We start from the raw sequence: 21,243 nt of genomic DNA, 5'->3' as shown, positions 1-21,243 counted from the left end.
AATTAAATGCTTGAATCATGAATAATAACAAAGAGGATGGTATAAAAGCATGCTGAAGTTAGTGCTATTTAAGGACTCTTGTTTTTTTTTTTTAATAACTTAGTTATGAAAAGTCTAAATTTGAAGAAAAAAAAATGAATAAAACTGCATGCCAATAACATCTCAGTAATTTCCAATAAATCTCAATATAATCAAATATATAATTATCTTATACACTATGCATCTTATAATCAGTAGCCATTTCTTTAAAATGTATAAAAAATATGAGTTTTTAGCATTACATCAGAATGAGCATGCCGTCAGAGTCCAAACACGACTCTCCAAATCGGTTTTGATAAAGAAACAAACCTTTTAGTCAAATCTTACAAATGGCCGAAGGGTGGGTATATTCGGTACAGTATAATTATACATTGAAGTACTGAGTAATATTAATTAAATACATGTACTTACTGTATCTTTAGGATTAGGGTTTGGTTTATGATTACTTGCATGCACTTATGCATAATTAAGTGTTATTATAATAGTAAGGAAGTAGCATGTGTAACAGGGACACCTTAAAATAAAGTGTTACCCATTAATCTTAACATCTCACTCCAAAATGCCTAATTTTGGGCAATATTTCAAGTTGAATGGATTTTTTCAGTGGTCAGTACCAATATACAGTATCTGTATACAAAGCTGGGTAGATTACTTATAAATTGTTGTCCGATACCGATTCTAAATTACATGACAAAAATTATAATTAGTAAGATAATTCATTACATCACACATTTTAGGTAATATAATCGGACTACTTTTAATTTACTTTTGACCTAACTCGATTATCACATTGATTTAAATAGGATAATCTTGCACCATATTGATATAAAAATACAAAGAGGGAGAAAATGCATTCCGTTCGTTGTTATTAACAATTATATGCATTAAATATTGCATTACCAGGGTTTCCCAAACTGGGGTTCATGAAGGAACTGCAAGAGATTTGAAAAGCTAATAATTAATTAAATAATAAAAATGTAAAATTAAAATAAGGGATTTTAACATCAATCAAAATAAAACGCTTATTAAAACAATATTTTATTTGTTTACAGCTAGTTTAGTGCTATTGTGTGAATAATATGTAATCATGTAATAGATAAAGTAACTGTAGTCTGATTCTGAGTTTTTAAAATCCAATTTAATCTAATTACAAGTACTTAATTTTTGTAATCTGATTGCGTAATCCAGATACATGTAATCAGTTCCTATCCAGTTCTGTCTGTATATATTTTATCTCACAAAAATATAAATTAATGACAAATATGGATGTCAGGACAGTGACACAGTGCACATTTTCCCACACCGTGATGTAGACATGTGGGGGCATGTTTGAATGAGCCGTTTTAGGAAGGCATGGCAGAGTCTTAACTTTTATAAAGAATACATTTTTGGTTTTGAGACTTTAATCTTTGCAACTTTACGGATCATATATATGCACAAACAGCTTGTAACACTCCAAAGACAAAGGAAAACACGAAATCACATATGACCCCTTTAATAGATAATTGTATGTTAATGTAACACAGTTCTTGGAAGGAGGCGGGAACCAGTAAACATTTAAAGAATTTTATAATAAAATAAACAAACACAAAAGTAAAGTGGCAGCCCCTCACGGAATACTGCCGCACACAAAACACAAATTAAAGTCCAGGCCTGGTCCTCTTTCATCTTGCACTGCCGTCGCTCCTCCTTTTATCCTTCCAGAGCTTGTACATGGGACTCGAGACAGGTGAGTGGCACAGGTGTCGCTCATTATCATTAAACTCCACCGGCCTCGCTCCGCTCCCACGGTTCTCGGCCCGGCCCCACTCGTTACAGTTATAATAGATAATAGATATAATAGTTTGTATTGTTTGTGTATGTGGCATATTTGCACAGCAAAAGTAACCCTGCCTGCAGACAGTCCCCCAAATTTCACAATGCACAGTTTTGTGTATGTCTCACTCACTTAGTTAAACTTGTATTACCATGTAAACAAATGTTAATGTGTTACCAAATGCACTGTGTTCTTGAACTCATTTGAATGGGGCAGAATGTTTTACTCATGGCTGCTGTTGCCTGACAACAATTAATTCAATCCTAATCGTCCCAAGGCACACGTAAAATGTCCTCAGCCTTTTACAGTGGCACAGGTCATGCAAGAAATGAATATATTGGCCAGCCGTCTCATTCAGCAGCATATAATTCCATCCAGCCTATATTTGATGGAACTAATTTCAGCCAAAAATGATTCACTTTGTCTGGATTTTGGCTGTGGCCTGTTGTGCGGATGACATTTTCCAGTTTTGTTTTCTCAGCACATGGTGTGAATTTTAACACGTTTTCCCTCTTTCACTTTTGCTTGCCCTCTAAAGCCACTATAAAGTTAAAACACTTAGACATCTGGGCTCTATAACCCTCAGGTTTTCAACACCATCTTTGCTTTCAGGTCTGGCCTGTTGTTGCTGGCGAAGACGCTGGACAGAGAGATCACGGATCACTACACGCTAACGGTCACGGCCTCCGATGGCAAACCAGATGGGGTAAGGCTGAAGCCTGTCAATCATCACACCCAATTGAAGATGAAAACTGGCATAGTTGTCGTTCAAAAGATCGTAATCGAATCTTCTGCTTAAACAGACATCGCATGTAGACACAGTACAACATGGCAGGCAGAGTCTAGCAGATTCAATCATGTTGATGGAAAGAAGGGCAGACGAGAGTTAGAAATGGTCATAAAGTGTGCTGGGAGTGTTGTTTAGTCATCTCTATAGCTATCACAGCATTACTAGCTGCATGGATATATTTGCAAAATTGCATATAAACACAAATGAAAGAAACAAATACATTCATGATTAATTTATTCTGTTAGTCGTGTAGACAGTCAAGTCATTCTTTCACTCACTGATTGTTGTTTGTTCATTAATCAGTTGGTACAGTATATATACACTACCAGTCAAAAGTTAATTTAATTACAATTTGAATGTTTTTGAAAAAAATATATATATTTTATGCTCACCAAGGCTCCATCTAAAAAATAAATGCATAAAATAAAATATAAACAATAATACTGTGAAATATTCTTACAATTTAAAATAACTTTTACATTTTATACATATTTATATTTTAAAATGTAATTTATTCATGTTAAGCTGAATTTTCAGCAGCCATAACTCATTTTTAAATATATCCAACAATTAACAATTGTTACAATTATAAAACATTTTAAATAGCAATAATATTTCACAATATTAATGTTTACTGTATGATTCATGAAAATAAATGCAGCCTTGGTGAGAATCAAAGACCTTTTTTCAAAAACATGAATTATTCCAACCTCAATACAAATATTCCAACAATATAAATATATTTTAGTAACACTTAAAATGATGTTCATTTTGCTAGGATTAATATATTAGGCATCATTAACATTGAACAGTTTGTTTTATATAATTTATTAATCGGTTTATAGTTGTCGTGTTGTTCATTTTTGTACTGTATATATACATATTTATATGTGTGTGTGTGCATGTTTATGTGGTTTATGAGGACACAAATTTGTATAATGACATGGGTATGACAGAGGTATTACAATATGAAGGTGGTTTATGAGGACACTGCCTATGTCCCCGTAATTCAAAAGGCTTAAAAAACATATTAAATGGTGTTTTTTTTGAAAATCTAAAAATGCACAAAGTCTCCTGTGAGGGCTAAGTTTAGGTGTAGGGTTGGTGTAGGGCAATAGCACACACAGTTTGTTCAGTATAAAAACCATTGCGCCTATGGAGAGTCCCCATAAACCACAAAAACCAACGTGTGTGTGTGTGTAATGGTTAAAATTTGAAAGAAAGTATAATACATTATATGTGGATTTTTTTTTATATATATGAAAAAAGAGAACCCTTCCATTGATTCACTTATTCATTCAATCAAACCGATTGCTGTTTATTTGTTTATTCATTCATTTCAAGGCACTGATTTCTTGTTTGTTTTTATGCTTATTACGCAGTAGTATATAAATATAATTATGAAAATTAAAATAATTTTAAGAAGGAATGATAAGAATTAGAATCAAAGTAAAGAGAAGTCTAAAATTTTTTAATTTGTGCTACCAAACAATCAATGAAGTGAGTCAATCAAACTAATTATTTCTTCACTCACTGATTGCCGTTTGTCCATTCCTTTGTTCATTCATCTGTTAATTTGTTCGTTCTTTTGCAAAAGTGTTTGATTTCCTATGCTGGGGTGAGTCTCCTAGCAGTTACCAGCGACTGGTGTCTCCTGTGCACTCCACTCTCACAAAGGGCTCACAGTGATTGATCTAAATAGAGGAAAATGAGGTGCATCTTACAATGGAGCGATTATGCCTTAATGATGGAGATAAACGAGCTGAACGGGCTTTTTAATTATGAAGCTCCTTCTTTCACTTCACTATCTCATTGAGCCTATTTCCCTTACCGGATGAACCAACGGTCAAAATCTCACTTAGTATTCCTCAGTAAAAGAGATGCCTGGATTTACAACCCTCTTCAAGGACATGTAACATGTTCACCTCCAAACTCAAGGATAATCACTCGCCTTCTTCAGGGAGAAAGTGCATAAGGATCCTGCTTTAAGCACAATGGTCTCCATTTATATCCAAACTGTCAAGGTGGCTGTCAGGTAGTGAAATTATGCTACATCGGAGTCGAATGTATTTGCCTTTATTGTCACGTTAGCGTAGCCTTTACCAACAAATGATGGTGACTCCAGTACTTTAATAACCTCTGGAATAATTCAAAGCACATCTTAATTGGCAGAGCCGTGATCTCTCCTCTTTCCTGTCCCTGTGTGCTGAGCTCATGAAAGTAAGATGAGGAAACAGTGCTGCAGGTTTCATTCCCATCTTCCCATTTACCCACAACTGTCCCTCGATGACCTTTCTGATTCACTTGCGGCTAATAATCAAGGGTGAAGTTGAGACGTAAGGCTGGGGGAGCAGGTGCGGTTTGGGAGGTTTTTAAAATTCAGTGACCTTTGCTAAACCACCTGGTCATTATCCAATTTAATAAACAGTCCCTTTTCTGCAGAGGAGAGTTGGGAAAATGGGTTTCTTTTTAAGGGCCCTGGGCGAAACTCACAGTTGACCTCTGTGCCTGCTGAGGTCACACAGGCTGCTCTTTGCATTGTACAGGGTGATGCGAGAGCCAGACAGATTCACAAAGTCCAAAAGATAAATTTCTTCATTCCCCAGTCTGTGGTTAGAGGAACAAAGTGGGCACAAAGTATTTTGCTGGAGTGGGCACAATTCAGTATTAGCTCCCTTTCAATCCCCATCCATTCATCCCATGCCTCCATCCATGCATCCATCCCTCCATCCGTCCATCTATCTTTCCAATCCCATCCATCCATCCCTCCCAACCCATCCCATTCCTCCATCTGTCCATCTATCCTTCCAATCCCTCCAATCCCATCCCTCCCTCCATCCATCCCTTCATCTGTCCATCTATCCTTCCAATCCCATCCATCCATCCCTCAAGTCCCATCCCATTCCTCCATCTGTCCATCTATCCTTCCAATCCCATCCATCCATCCCTCAAGTCCCATCCCATTCCTCCATCTGTCCATCTATCCTTCCAATCCCATCCATCCATCCCTCAAGTCCCATCCCATTCCTCCATCAGTCCATCTATCCTTCCAATCCCATCCATCCCTCAAGTCCCATCCCATTCCTCCATCTGTCCATCTATCCTTCCAATATCATCCATCCATCCCTCCAGTCCCATCCCATCCATCCATTTATTTCCTGAAAACGTCCTAGCGTGACATCTGGCTGGTGTTCCTAGATCGCCTCATACATATATATAATTTTTTTTTAAATTTTTGCATTTTTACAAAGTGATACGTCAACTACCCATAATTACATTTATTTATCCAATGAGAAGACGTGCATAAACTACAATGGAAATACATTTACCAAATAAATTCCTCAATATGCAATGAAAAACTCATGTGACTTTGCCTCTGCGGCTGATATGACTGAACAACTGGACTAACCAACAAATCGATCTGATCACACAACATCTCTAATGCTCTTTTAATAATTCTGAAATGCATGAACCAAAGTGTCCAAAGTGAATGTTCTATCTAGAATACATTTCATACCATTTTATTATGGAAATACACAGGTTTAGCAATGTAGTAGCAAGATAGTCTTTCTCTCTTAAAGATTAATGGTATCCTTCCAGTTCCTAATCACAAGGTGTGAACCTGTTTGTTGACAAACAAAATTACCTTGTGTGCATTTGTCTCAGCTCAGGATCAGCTAACCTTATTCTACCTCCAGAGCGTAGTGCAAACTCAGCAAGCTTTATTGCCGGCACATGAAAAATTTACAGGACCAATCTGCCAAATACTCCAGCATTTAAACCTTTAGCAAATAAGTCCGAGCAGCAGGGGGAAAACCTTCTGCTAATTTATGGAATATTGGTTTCCTCCCTGGCTTGACTGGGATATTTAATGTTTCAGGAAAAGTAACAAGATTGACTCAGCATAAATGGATGCAGAATGATCTGACAAGAGGCTAAGCTACTATGTTGCGAGGGAAACACTCTTAACTTCTGGATACCTGGTTTTCATTTGGTTTTTAGTTTGCTCAGTTTTGGATTGCTTGCATATTAATTGATTGAATGAGTTATTTTTTGTGATGAAATGCCTTCGACTGGTTGTTTACTTATCCACATGTCCCATATGTATCTATGTATTTATTTGTTTGCTTGTTTATAGCAAAAATACTTTTCTGAAACGTTTTGTTTGAAATGTGCAAGTTTGTTTTTAATGATAGATCATACTGATACATTGCTGATCTGTTTGCCTGATTCACTTTTTTTATTCATTTACTCGTTTGTTTGTGCACTTGTCAGATCATTCTTGCTATATTATTTGTTATGTAATTGTCATTTGTGCAGTCTGATAAGAGCATCTGAAGGCCTGGTTGGAGGAGAAGCAATCATTTGTGTGAAATGTTCTCAGAAACAACTATCACACTGTAGACTGTGTCATTTGAATTGATTGGTGCTTCTGAATTGAAAAGTTGCACTGCATAACCTGACCTGCAAAAACATTTGAAGAGTTAATTTGCAAAAACCGATAATTCCATTTGTATTTTTATTTTCAGAAATCACGTGGTTTTTTTTTGCGCATTAAATAATATCAATTAAACTGCATTTGGTTTGTTTTGGTTATGTAATAATAACGTAAATACAGGTAATTTACAAGATTAAAGTTCATTTTTTCACATATTAAAAGTTAGTTTTATAGCAAAAGCAACTCCAACAGTCTTTTTTTGGCAAAAGCAGATAACTCCACATTTCATGTTTTAAAAAACACTGATTTAATCTTTGTAATCTCCTCAGATGACAATGTAGATGCCTGACAAACATTGTTGTTGTTGTGATCATAGACTGTATATTGATGTGATTACACGCATATTTTCGTTTTACGCCCTGAAGAAGATTTCACAGGTTCATCAAGTTTGTCGAAATGATTCATCCTCGATCACTTTTAGTCAGCTTTGACAAAACTCCTCTCAGCTAGCACGTCTTTTCAAAGTGAAAGTAGCCTTGTCACCTGACCTGAATACAGCGCACTGATTCGCTAAAATGGACTTAATGGCTTCTGTTCAAAAACAATAAGGGAGCTTGTCGGCTTCTGGAGTAAAACGTGAACTCGCGATGTCTTGAAAGTGGACAATACCGCCTTTTTTGACAAAACGTGTTTAGGGTTCAGATCGCACTAGATGTATAGAATAATGCACGGCAATCAGCTCTTTTTTTTTTTTTTAAGTGGCATTTATCAGTTTTTGCAAATGAACTCTTAATTTGTTCACAGTAATTACAAAATCATATTATTTGTGTGGTTGTGTTTGAAGTCTACTACAAATAACTTGTGTAAAACATGAGTGGCCAAAAGTTTTCAAGGTAGACATTGATTGATTTAGTGATTGATGTAAACTTTTTTTGCTGTTTTTAGAGAGTGAGAAAGAAGGCAGAAAAATTCACATGCCTTGTGTATCTCCTTCCATAACCATTAGGCTATGTCTGACAATGTGCTTCTAAGTGGTTGAAAATGCCATTATATACATGACAAATTAAGTCTATAAATTATTACTGTATATAATATTATGTTAAATTACTAGTTATTACTGACATTTTTAATTATGTTGTTATAATCTTTATAATAAAAATACATAACTTCAAGATTAATATAAGATATTTAAGATATTATTAACTTTAAGATTGATTACTGCAATATGACATTATTTGCATGAAAAAATAAGCTATTATAATACTTTATTATAATATATAATGTTATATTTACATTTACATTTATTCATTTAGCTGACGCTTTTATCCAAAGCGACTTACAATTGCTATATATGTCAGAGGTCGCACGCCTCTGGAGCAACTAGGGGGTTAAGTGTCTTGCTCAGGGACACATTGGTGTCTCACAGTGGATTCGAACCCGGGTCTCTCACACCAAAGGCATGTGTCTTATCTACTGCGCCATCACCACCCCATATTATAATATAAATATATTATAAAATGTCAGTAACTATCTGCACATATTTACTACTTACATACATATAGATAGATAGATAGATAGATAGTTTCACACATTTGCAGTGCTCCCCTAAAATAATCATGTCACACTATTTGCATAATAAATGTGTAACTGTAGAGGTATGCTAATTACATGTTTGTTGTGTATTTATGAATGTTTAAATACTATGTTTCCATTCTTCATCTTTAGAAATGAGACACTGTGAATTATTGTGAACGTAGATGGTTAATTATTGTTAGTGAGTAGACGTAATTCTCACTGCCAGCATGCTAATTTAGTTGCAGCCATCAATTTGTTGAGGCGATCTATACTCTGAAACACTAATCCGCTCAACAGCTGTGGATATTTTTCATTAGACCCCATTCATAGCTTGATGATGAATGCACATATGTTAGCAATTTTGCAAGATCTGTGTAAATTAATCAGTGGAAATGGATAATTGTTTGTGAAAGCCAAGACAGTCCGTTACCAGATAAAATCACACAGAGGCCTGAGATTACTGACTGAAACTCTGGAAAGTTTTTTTTTATTTTGAGGCATCCATGTAATGATTGAAGTAACCTGAAGGTTTCTTGTTTTCAGACCTCAACTGCTACAGTGGATATAGTGGTGACTGATGTCAATGATAATGACCCTGAGTTCGATCCTCTGCTGCCCCTTAATCTCACAGTTCAAGAGGAAGAGGCAAATGCTTTTGTGGGTCAAGTAAAGGTAAGACCGCAAACACATTCAAAATTCTTTCTACTTGTTCTCCTTGCTGTTTGATCTGTTTGAACTGTTTGCTCTGCAGCTGCTTTCTGCCCTCTGGAGTCACAGAAGATGAAATCTTGAAGTTTACACTTCAGAGATTAAGTTTGTGGTTATACTTTTCTGATCTCCCATCACTTGTTGTTGACTTAAATGAGTCATTCACCCAGAAATGAATATTCTAAGTCATTTTTCCACCCTCGTGTCACTTGCAAACCCACATGACTTTTTTCTGTAACACATGAAAAACTAAATTGCAAAGGCATCTTTTAAACCTGTTATGATTATTTTAAATTTCATGAAAGACACAAAAATATCCTACAAGTTCCATAAAAGTAATATTGTGCACTATATTATATATTTTTTTCTTTTTTGCGACAAACAGACCAATATTTCTGTTATTTACTAAGATTCATCATCTCTGAGTCATTCTTCACACAAAGCTATGACTTCAGAAAAATTGAGTTTTTGTGAAAAGTGAAAGATGAGAATATATGAATATCTGAATGGCAACATTCCAGTTCTCTGGAACTCTCTTTCCAGTTTTTGTGCATTTTTCTCCTGAGCAAAAATGTTGCAAAATATGTGTTGGGAAATATTTTTTTAACCCATTTGCATGGGTTTCTATTGAAATTATTGGGTTTTGACTGCAAAAAATGACCAAACAATGTTAAATGTGACTGCAACTGGATGGTAAAAATATGAAATAATACTAATAGAAACTAAAATAAAATTAATAGATACAGTATCAACATACAGTATTTTCCCCAGTTGATTAATCCCAGTGCATAAAGACAATTGAAACAATTGAAACTGAAACTTTCCCCATCTGATTAATCTGAAATGTTATGTTTAAATATGCAAATGAGTCATATCGTGGGTGGTGATGGCGCAGTGGATAAGACACATGACTTTGGTGTGAGAGACCCGGGTTCGAATCCACTGTGAGACACCAATGTGTCCCTGAGCAAGACACTTAACCCCTACTTGCTCCAGAGGCGTGCGACCTCTGACATATATAGCAATTGTAAGTCGCTTTGGATAAAAGCGTCAGATAAATGTAAATGTAAATATCAAAATTTACCATTGCATAAATAGAAACAAAGATTTTACCTGTAGTATCTTGCCTTAAGATGTGACCTGATCCTAAATATGGAGCAACACAGTGAGTGAGTGAGGTGTTAACCCAGTTCAAACTTGTTTTAAATCTTACTGACTGATTCTTTAATAAGAATCGGCCCATAAGAGTCAGTTGTTACAAGAATCACTGTTACTATTGCTCATACTTGGGGTTAGGGGCTTGTTTGAATCCCTAACCTTAAGTAATTCACTTCTGCATGTGATTCCTCCTAAACTATTTGCGGTACAGTTACAAAATCTCAAATCATGGGCCTGTTCCTTTAAATCCGTCATGGTTACAATTTCACCAAGCTTGACTGTTCTTTTGTACAGTTCTATTTGAGGATTTCAATCCCTTCCGTGGTCTCATATGACCGGTGTTAATCAGTGCCTGCTGGGGCGTGGGCGTAACGCCAGTAGCTGGAGTGTCTTCCTCTGCCCTCTTGAGCCCTCATCTCACTCTCTCCCCATCGCTCGCCCAGCTGGCATACACTCGCAGCATACCCGCCAAAGACCCTGCCCGCTCCACTGTTTATGATTTTCCAATTAAAGAAATGTAATTTAAATAATTTGTTACCTTCGGGGACGTCCTGTAATGAGCTACTTTGTTGGGCTCTGTTAAGCTGCGAAGAGTTGTAATTAGTGGTCTAGATTAATAGAGCCGCACTTTGTCATCAGAATAATCACAGGCTAATGCTGGCAGACTGTTTATTAGCAGAGTGTTCCTTAAACATGTCTACTTCACGTCAGACCTCATGAGATGGACAGGCATCATTTTTCAGGGCTTTTGATTCCTGTAATCTAGGGATGCTGTATCACGCTATGCACTATATATATATCATAATGTAGTTTCTGGAAATCAGAAAGGTTAATTTTTGGATAATCTAGTGAAGTAAATACTTTTCTAAAAGATGAACTTACTTATGTAACACTTAAGGCAAAAAATAATCAAATAAATAAAAAGTGATAAAACTATGGGGCCCCTACAGGGACATGGTGATGGTAAATAAAATTATATTCTTTTCCATTCTCTCACAAAACTTTTGCTTTCCCCTGAGAAACGTTGTGTTCTCTCGCAAAAAAAAAAAAAAAGGTTGTGGTGGAAATAATATGAGATGGGCCGAAAAACAATTTTTATGCTTTTACTAGTGAACACAGAGTTTCTCAGGGGAGCGCTATAAGTTTGCGGAAAAAATGCAAATGTTTTGCAAAAGAACGCAAAGGTTCTTAGGGAATCGCAATACTTTTGCGAGACAGTATAAAGGTAATTTTCCTCCCTTATATATTTTTTTCCATCACCATGTGTCTGCTTAGAGAGTCTGTACAAAACGCTGAAGCTAATATTTAAAACTGGTTTGGTATTGATATAGATTCCAGTTTTAATTCAGTTTGATTCATTTGGCTTTGTTTACAATGTAATGTCCATTTTGCTTGAACTTATGAAGGAAACTCTTTTTTAATGCTAATGATTATACAGGACAGTGTTTTAAACTAATTCAAACTGGCAACTTGTCTTTTGGAACTATTCAGTAAAAATGGCTCTTAGGAGTCATTTGTTTCAGGAAATCAGGTATAGTAACACTTCTTCCACTGTATCTTTTTGATTCACTAACAGCAACTGGTTATTTTTTATTAATTGAACTCTGTGGTTGAGCTGTATGTTTGATTCTTTGAAAAGAATCGGCTTATTAGAGCCATTTGTTTGTGAATCAGACTGCACTGCTTGTGTTAATTTTTGCATGAAGCCTGCAAAATAACTTACTCAACAATACACTGTATATATATATATATATATATATATATATATATATATATATATATATATATATATATATGTGTGTGTGTATATATAAATAATATATATTTTATTTGGTTTCACATTCAGCATAGACTCTGAACCCACTTTCACATCTAGAATTGTAACACATCCCACTCCATATTTTGCTCCCTGTTTTTCACATGTAATTAATGTGAAAAAGTCCTGCTCACTGACATTTGCACAAATAATAATGCTGTGGTATAGCAAAATCCCTACACTTTACAACGCCAGTGCTTTTGCTAATTGTTCACCTCTCGACAAGGTGATATTTGTGTGCGTGCCGCAGTATGATGAGCTTCATTTACAAACCCTCACTTGTCCTGAATCCATTTGGAGCTCCTGACACGTCTCCCAACGAGGCACATTGGATATGGTCCAAAGCTTAACGCTAGCTAAACATCCCCTACGGCTAACAAAGAGCAGCAGAGGTTTCCATATCATTAGAGAAATGCCCACAGAGCTCTATCAGCGCTATCACAGCAGAGCCTGCATCGCTGCTGATATTACACCTGGCCGGCGTGCTCATTTCAAATGACTCCAAATACGCCACAGCATGGGAAATTTAAACTTGTTTGAAGTCGGTTAAGTTCAGGCCAGAGAGTCTCATCTCATCGTCTGCGGTTGGAGAACTTGTCGGTTGACATGCTGTCCATATTCATGTGCTTGTTTTTCCTCAGAAAGATTTTTATGAACTCGTGTACTTGCCATTTTGATGTGGGCAGAAGCAGACACCTTAATTGTCTGCCGGCCTTCTCTTTGATGTACTTGTCTGCATTCCGACAATACGCCTCATAATGATTTCGGCTCCGAGCAAAAGTGAGACAAATAAGTGGGCAACTGTTGTTATCAGAGGAGCTACAAATTAGTGTGGAGTATGACTGCTAATTAGAAAGCATGGTGAGAACTTGTCTTTCTGCCATTATTTGTCTGATAATGCAATCATCCTTCGTAAAATCAATGTGAAACGCCTTTCACAACCCACTTATTTGCGTATTCTGAAGTTTTTCCAAGAACAACAGTATGTTCTGCTAGAAAAAAAGGGACTTAGGGGGTGTTTATGTGACCATTTTCAACCAAAAACTGAAAACTTTTTATTTGTTTTGGCTGTTAATATGGACAAACATTGGGGCCTGAAAATGCAAACTTTTGAAAACAGGTTTCAAAGTGCAGGTTTTTGAAAAAGAGTCCATCGTTGTCTCTGTGTAAACTGCAAAAATTTAAATTTGTGAAAACAATGTCATGCACATGCAGATTACATGTTCTATAGATGTTGTACAGTCCATGTAGGCGCAAAGTTCTTATTTACAAAGTGACATCGCCAATACAGAGTCTGACTGAGGATCATTTTGACAATGTTGTCATCTGTCAAGCTTTTTCAAAAAACTTTTGAGTCTTTCATTGTCTTGTAAATCAAAATTGATTGGATTGTGAAAAATGGAGCCAGATTCTTGATAGCAATTGGCTAAAAATGTAAGAGGGATTCATGATGTTAGTTGAAAAGAAAGTTGTTTTAAAAGTACCGAAAGTCATTACATTTTTGACGAAAGATTACAAAGACTGCAGAATCATTTGCATTAACATGTCAGAAGGGATTTTTATGTCATGTTGTCTTTAAGGACAAAGCTTTAGTGTTCCCCATTTCATGATGCCTGATTTTGAATGCATTTGGAGTGAAATGCCTTGAACAAAATCACTAACTTTGATAATCGGCTGGTGTGCCCACAACCAGGATAGTTTGCTTCACTAGTTTCATGTGGTTGTTAGTGCAAAGTATTCTGAGTGGCTAAACAATAGTGGCATGTTGTCAGATTGTTTCTTATTTATTTTTTAACACAGTCTAGGGCCATCACAGAGACAGGTGAGATATTTAAGAAAGCACATTTCAGCGTGTTACTCCATAAAAAAATAGCAACGTTAATTAAAAATTAGCATTCTTTATCACCTCCTACTGTGATTTTACAAGACAAACATCACAGCACATGCCCAAACACGAGCTAGCATCGCGTGGCATTTCTGTTGTGCCCTAAATTCAAGTTTAATTAACTTTCAATTGATTACTGAGAAGAAGATTAATGCTTTCATTACCGGATTTAGCTTACCTTAGCATGTGATAAAGTACACACAGGAAGTTCTGCCATCTCTGTAATGCTATCTTTATTTTCTGTTTGAATTTAAGTATTTTTATTTCAATAATTCATTCATGCATTCATACTGGAATTTTGTAATCTGTTATTCACTCACTTATTTATTAAAGCAGTTTTAACACCAGCTGTTTTTTGAACCGCATTGCCCAAAATGATGCTGGGCACTTAAGTTAGCAATTTCAACTTCCTACTTCAAAAAGTGCAACAGAACGACAATTGATGTTTAATGTTAGCTTGTGAAAATCGAGAATACTGTTGTCGCGGAGATCCAGGTGTATAATTTCATGCAAATGTAATGGAGACGTACACAGTTAATGATAAACATTTACTTTTATGCAAATAAAATGCATCGGTGACTCAAAGTTCTTATATTAAATGATGATAAAACCTGTTTATGAAAGCATTTGCACACACCTGCAAAACATATGCTTTGTGCATTATGTTTCATTATGCATCGTCTTCTGGGCATTGGTTAATGGAATGCTATATGTAAAACCAACCTATACATGGTTTACTTATATAGTTGTCTATGTATATTTAACTGGGATCGGAGAAAGTATTTTAATATGGAAAACAATTTCATGTTGTTCATTGTTGATGAAAGTGGCAACCACTAGATGTTATGCTGTGAGCTGTTAAAGGCTTTTCAATGACCATAATAAGTGTCTTATTTAGTATTATTTTGGACTGGTATTATAACAGGCCACATCCCGAACTTCTCACTTTCACTGTTACTTATGACAAGCTTGGTGGGCTTTAGAAAGCACGCTGTCACAACCGCTTCAATAAATGCGTGCTAAAACTTTCTCTAAACCATCTGTGCCACTGACATTTTCTTTAAACATTTATCTCGTAATTATATATGAAACACCTCAAATTATAGAAGACATCACTGTAATTCACAGGAATGAAAGGAACATTTGAAGCAAACTTTTATCCCTTCACTAATACATATCGTAGAGCTTGATTTTTCGGATTCTGTTGCTTTAAACTTGGAAAATGTGGCTCTTCAAAGACCTGTCAAAGGGTTGAGTCTGTCATTGACTTTGGTGTTTTAGCTTTGGCGGTAGAGAATGAGTTTAGTCCCGACCCTATGGCGAAGGATAGCTCTATCTATCTTTATAGCAGCCAGTCTTGGAATGCTTTGTTTCAGGGCTTATAAGAAACAAAAGCACTTTCCTGAGCGTCATTGAGATGCTTTCATGCACAAGTGCTGAACGGATAAGAAGCAGATAACACAGTTGGGAGTTTGCTTGATGCCATTAAATCTGATATTTAAGGTGTGTTTAAATGGAGAAACTTGAAAGGCCACAGAGGGGAAGAGATGCTTTATTGATGGTCCATTTGTCATTCCCAGGTCATTCTGTGAGAATTGAAAAGAAGATACTTTGAGGAAAATCCTAGCTGCTCTTTTCCATACAATGAAAGTGAATGAGAACTAAAAAAAATAACATCCACTCTAACAAAAATAACTATCGAAAATAACAAAAACGAGTCATATGGACTAATTTTATAGTGCCTTTGCATCCTCTTTGAAGCCTAAAAGCTTGGTTTGGAATGACATGAGGGTGAATAAACAATGACAATTTTCATTACTGGGTGAACTATTCCTGTACCGTTATGATTTAGTATGACTTTTTATTGGTGTCTGTGAGCTGAGTGGGGATAATTGCCATGAGAATGTCAAAGAACAACACTGTTCAGTTGTCTGCACCACTGCAGGGAGTCACAAATCTTGCTGGTGTTTTTGTTGATTGTCTCATCACCCTGCTGATGAAGCAGGTGTCTCTAGGGGTGTGTGTGGTTCAGTGACTCCGTGTGGTGACGTGTTGAAATTATAAACTAAGGTTATGTTTTCGCAGCCATATGGGCAGGTTATTTCTCTCTGTGTGGGGGGCAGGGATCCCACAGTCACGGAAGACCTGAAAATATGAGGGAATTTAAAAATTGTAATGGGAATGCCATGGGGATTTTGATAACACTTAAAAGTAAGATTCAGTTCATGTGGATTAAAAAAAGTTTACATTAGTTATTGAAGGTATCATGTACTAACAATGAACATTTTTGCAGCTTTTATTAGTACCTTATTCCCCTCAGAAAATTCTGTTTCAGTGGGTTTCAACATTCATTTCAAATAGAAAACAACACAACAATAATATGTAGCAAGTATTAATGTCAATCTGTTTTTAAGCTTTTATTGTACATTGCTACTGCATTTCTTTAACTAATGTAACATTAATCATTCAATTAATATCGGTTCATAATATTGATTAATTATATTTTATCTAACATGAATTATATGTATGTTGAAATTAACATTAACTTAATAATGAATTAATTAAAGCTGTAAATGCATTGTTCATTTATATAAAGCTATTTTACCAAACTGAAGTGTTACCAAAATGTCTTTTATATATATATTATTCAAAAATTTTGGTATAATGCATACACTACTGTTCAAAATATTGGGGTCATTTTTTAAAGAAGTTAAAACTTTTATACAGCAAGGTTAAGTTAAATTTCAAATAATTGCTGTTCTTTTGAACTGGCTATTTATCAAATAAATGTTTCACAGTTCCCACAAAAATATTAAGCAGCACAACTTAGGATCATGTGATACTGAAGACTGGAGTCACGATGCTGAAAATTAGTTTACAGGAATAAATCACAATTCAACATTTATTTTAATAGAAAACATTTTAAACTGTAATACTATTTCAGAATATTACTGTTTTCACTGTTTTTTATCACATACAGTAAATGCAACATTGGTGAACATTAGAGACCTCTCTCAAAACCTACTAACCTTTAATTTTGTCCATAAGGGTCTTATTGAAGACATTTGTTCAATGATATAAAGAAGTATATATGTTTAAATCTAATAATTTAAAAGACTTGCAAATGAAATCCGCCCAACAATCTCTTTATAATTTTTGTTAAAAGTAACAACTGGAAAATACAAGTCAGGTTTAAAATGTCCAGCAAGCATATTTGAGTGTAACTTTGAGTGTAAGAGTTGGACTTGTAACCCGAAGGTCGTGGGTTCGAGTCTCAGGTCCGGCAGGGATTGTAGGTGGGGGAGTGAATAACCAACACTGTCTCTCCACCCTCAATACCACGCAAGGCACCTAACCCCCAACTGCTCCCTGGGCGCCGCAGCAATGACTGCCCACTGCTCCGGGTGTATGTTCACTACTGTGTGTACACTTGGATGGGTTAAATGCAGAGCACAAATTCCGAGTATGGGTCACCATACTTGGCCACACACCACTTCCCCTAATGGTAGGTGTGTGTTCTCATCCAGGCCACTGATCTGGATCTGGGCGTTAACGGGCAAGTCCGTTACCGACTGGTCAGTCACAGAGATCTCTTCAGGATCAGCACTGATGGCAGCATCTTCACAGCTGTGCCTCTGGACCGTGAGGAAAGAGCTCAGTATGATTTGGTCGTGCAGGCTTCGGATGGGGCCAAGGACCCTCGTCGGACCACCATCACACTCTCCATCAAAGTGCTGGATGTGGATGACAACAGTCCAGCCTTCTTCCAGCCTGCATATCATGTCATATTGCCAGAAAACAGCCCGGTGGGCATGATCATCCTCAATATCAGTGTAAGTTACACACATGCGTACACATACCACATACATATTCAACACATCAAACACAGCCAGATCAAAAACACGACTCTATGAAATTGGCCTCTGGAAAAAACATTTCTTTGCTAATTTTATGTCTTAACTTGACAAGTCAGACATGTTTTACATTTGTAAAGGGGTTCTTGGCTGGTTAATTTATTTGGAATATGTAGCTTGTTAACCTGACTTACTGAGAGACCCTTAGGGAAAATCCGTAACATGTTTGTAGCCTGCTTAGAAGACGTTCTTTAAACACATCTTTTTTTTCTTTTTCAAGAATAATCATTGTTAAATTAATTTACATTGGTTATTGCCTTATAATGAACTGAGAAGGAACAATGCTTGTACTGATTTTCTTGCTTCTATGGGAATTTTGGAGAAAATAGTAAAGAAATAAAAATCTATTTTCTAAATGCAAAAATCGTATTGTGAATATACAATTCATTCATAAGTTCCAATTTGCTGAAAATTTACTCACCTTCAGGTCATCCAAGATGTAAAATAGTTTGTTTCTTCATCAGAACAGATTTGGAGAAATGTTGCATTACATCACTTGCTCACCAATGGATCCTCTGCAGTGAATGGGTGCCACCAGAATAAGAGTTCAAACTGCTGATAAAAACATAATCCATAAGTAATCCACACAACTCCAGTCCATCAATTAACATCTTCTGAAGCGAGAAAAAAATGTGTTTGTAAGAACCAAATCCATCATTAAGACATTTTAACTTCAAACTGTTGCTTCCGGCTAAAATCCATAATATTGATTTCTCCAGTGAAAAAGTTAAGTTTAACTTTCAGATGAACGATCACAATTCTGTCAGTTAATGCAGTTATAGGTTCAACATTATTGACTTCAATCCTTGATGAAACGTGTTTTAATGACTAGTATATGCACAAGTGAGATTTGAGAGCTGTGGCATTCTTCAATATGTTTCCTTGTGTTTTCCATGGAAGAAAGACATACGGGATGAGAAAATGATGACAACTGCAATGAATTGTACTGTGTATATATATATATATATATTGTGGCAGGAGGAGCAAACGACAGACACAGTGGGTGTGGCGTCAAGCCTCGGAGAGGTTTTTATTAAACAATAAAAAGGGAAAATAAAGTGTCCAAGGGGAAAAGTGTCCAAATAAACAGGGAACCTGGTGTCCTCGCTAAGCCGCGGGGCTAGTGAAGGAGGGTAGTGTTCGTCAGGGAAGGGGCGGAGTCCAGTGGCCGCACGCGCTCCCCTCTCGGGGCCGGGAGCGAGTGGCGGCGGCGTCGTCTCTTGCGCTGCTCCTTCTCACTCCTAGGTTCCCGGCGCTTCTGGGGGACTCGACGGCCCGGCATCCTGGCCCGTCAGCCGCCTAACGGGTACGGCAGTCCTCCTCGACGCACCCTTCCTGGACCCACGAGGACACCAGCGTGCATGCACGGGGAAGAGACCGGTCTCCCGAGGAGAGGCGCGCTCGGCGTTTAAACAGCGGCAGTGATGAGGCTCTATTCACATCAGGTGCGCCTCATCACGCGCCGCCAGCCCTGCGTGTTCAGCGCCCCTCCTCTCTCACACACCCACTCCCGTCGGGAGCCTGGTGAAGGGCGTCGAATACGGGACGGGGTGGTGATGATGGACAGGGGGGAGGCAGCTGACTCGTCACAATATGTGTGTGTATATATATATATATATATATATATATATATATGTCTGTATATGTATGTGTGTGTGTATGTATGTATATATATATATATATATATATATATATATATAGGCAGCTGACTCGTCACAATATGTATATATATGTATGTATGTATATATATATATATATATATATATATATATATATATATATATATATATATATATATTGTGGCGGGAGGAGCCAACGACAGACACAGTGGGCGTGGCGTCAAGCCTCGGAGAGGTTTTTATTAAACAATATATCAAAATAAAGTGTCCAAAGGGGGAAAAGTGTCCAAAATAAACAGGGATCTGGTGTCCTCGTCGTGCTGCGTAGGAGGGCAGTGTTCAGGAGGGAAGGGTCCAGGGAAGGGGCGGAGTCCGGTGGCCGCACGCGCTCCCCTCTCGGGGCCGGGAGCGAGTGGCGGCGGCGTCTCTTGCGCGGCTTCGTCCATCTTCGGGCATCCCGGCGCTTCTGGGGGATTCGGCGGCCCGGCATCCTGGCCCGTCAGCCGCCTAACGGGTGCGGCAGTCCTCCTCGACGCTCCCTTCCTGGACCCACGAGGACACCAGCGTGCATGCACGGGGGAGAGACCGGTCTCCCGAGGAGAGGCGCACTCGGCGTTTAAACGGCGGCGGTGATGAGGCTCTACTCACGTCAGGTGCGCCTCATCACGCGCCGCCAGCCCTGGCTGTTTCAGCGCCCCTCCTCTCTCACACACCCACTCCTGTCGGGAGCCTGGTGAAGGGCGGCGAATACAGGACGGGGTGGTGATGATGGACAGGGGGGAGGCAGCCGACTCGTCACAATATATATATGTGTGTGTGTATATACGTATATGTGTATATGTATGTGTGTGTATATATATATATATACACACACACACACAGTACAATTCATTGCAGTTTCCAGCTTTCCAACTTTTTTAGATTTGTAATCTAATGAATTTTGATATTTGCATCTCATAATCTCTATACGTATGGCTTTTCTAATGCAAACTTGCTCGGTAGCTCACCTGGTACACCATTACACTTGCAATGCGGAGCACATACATTCAAGTCCCGTTGAACACGAAAGAAATAAAAGACTTGTAAACAAGCTAAAATACACCGATTGCTTCAGCCATTGCATTTTTATCTCACATTTGCTTTTATTGACACTATCTGTTAGATTCACCTTAATCCGTTTTTAAACTGAATGCATTTTGGCCACGCACTAAACATTTGAATTTGAAAATGTTTTGAAACATGCATGACGCAATGATCGCCAGAAATGTTGCCCAAGGCATGATTTTCCAATGAGACTTGGTTGGATGATGCAGCTAATTGCATGTTGTCATTTGCATTTAGCAATGTTTTTTGCTGCTGGCCATGACTTAATCAGAAAAGGCCTTCAGCCCATTGGATCACGACCCACCAGTTGAGAACCACTGTATTACAAGACAACACAATTTTATCCTCAGGAGCTACACAATGCCTTACAGAACCTTCCAA

At 37.3% G+C, this 21,243-nt stretch overlaps 1 protein-coding gene across 1 annotated transcript in view; it reads left to right on the top strand.

Annotated features, from left to right (window-relative positions):
- LOC306857863 (protocadherin-15-like) overlaps positions 1-21,243 on the top strand; it is a gene marked incomplete at both ends in the record, with an annotated part of 196,347 nt that overhangs the window by 99,440 nt on the left and 75,664 nt on the right. The window contains 3 exons of the mRNA XM_079398102.1: positions 2,468-2,561; positions 9,202-9,330; positions 17,753-18,058. Of these exons, the coding sequence (XP_079254228.1) occupies positions 2,468-2,561; positions 9,202-9,330; positions 17,753-18,058 (529 nt within the window). The remainder of the gene's footprint in view (positions 1-2,467; positions 2,562-9,201; positions 9,331-17,752; positions 18,059-21,243) is intronic.

Source organism: Barbus barbus (genome assembly GCF_936440315.1).
Source record: "Barbus barbus genome assembly, chromosome: 38".
In the NCBI taxonomy this organism is placed as follows: Eukaryota; Metazoa; Chordata; class Actinopteri; order Cypriniformes; family Cyprinidae; genus Barbus; species Barbus barbus.
The sequence above is the reverse complement of the archived record's forward strand: the minus strand, read 5'-3'. Positions and strand labels throughout refer to the sequence as shown.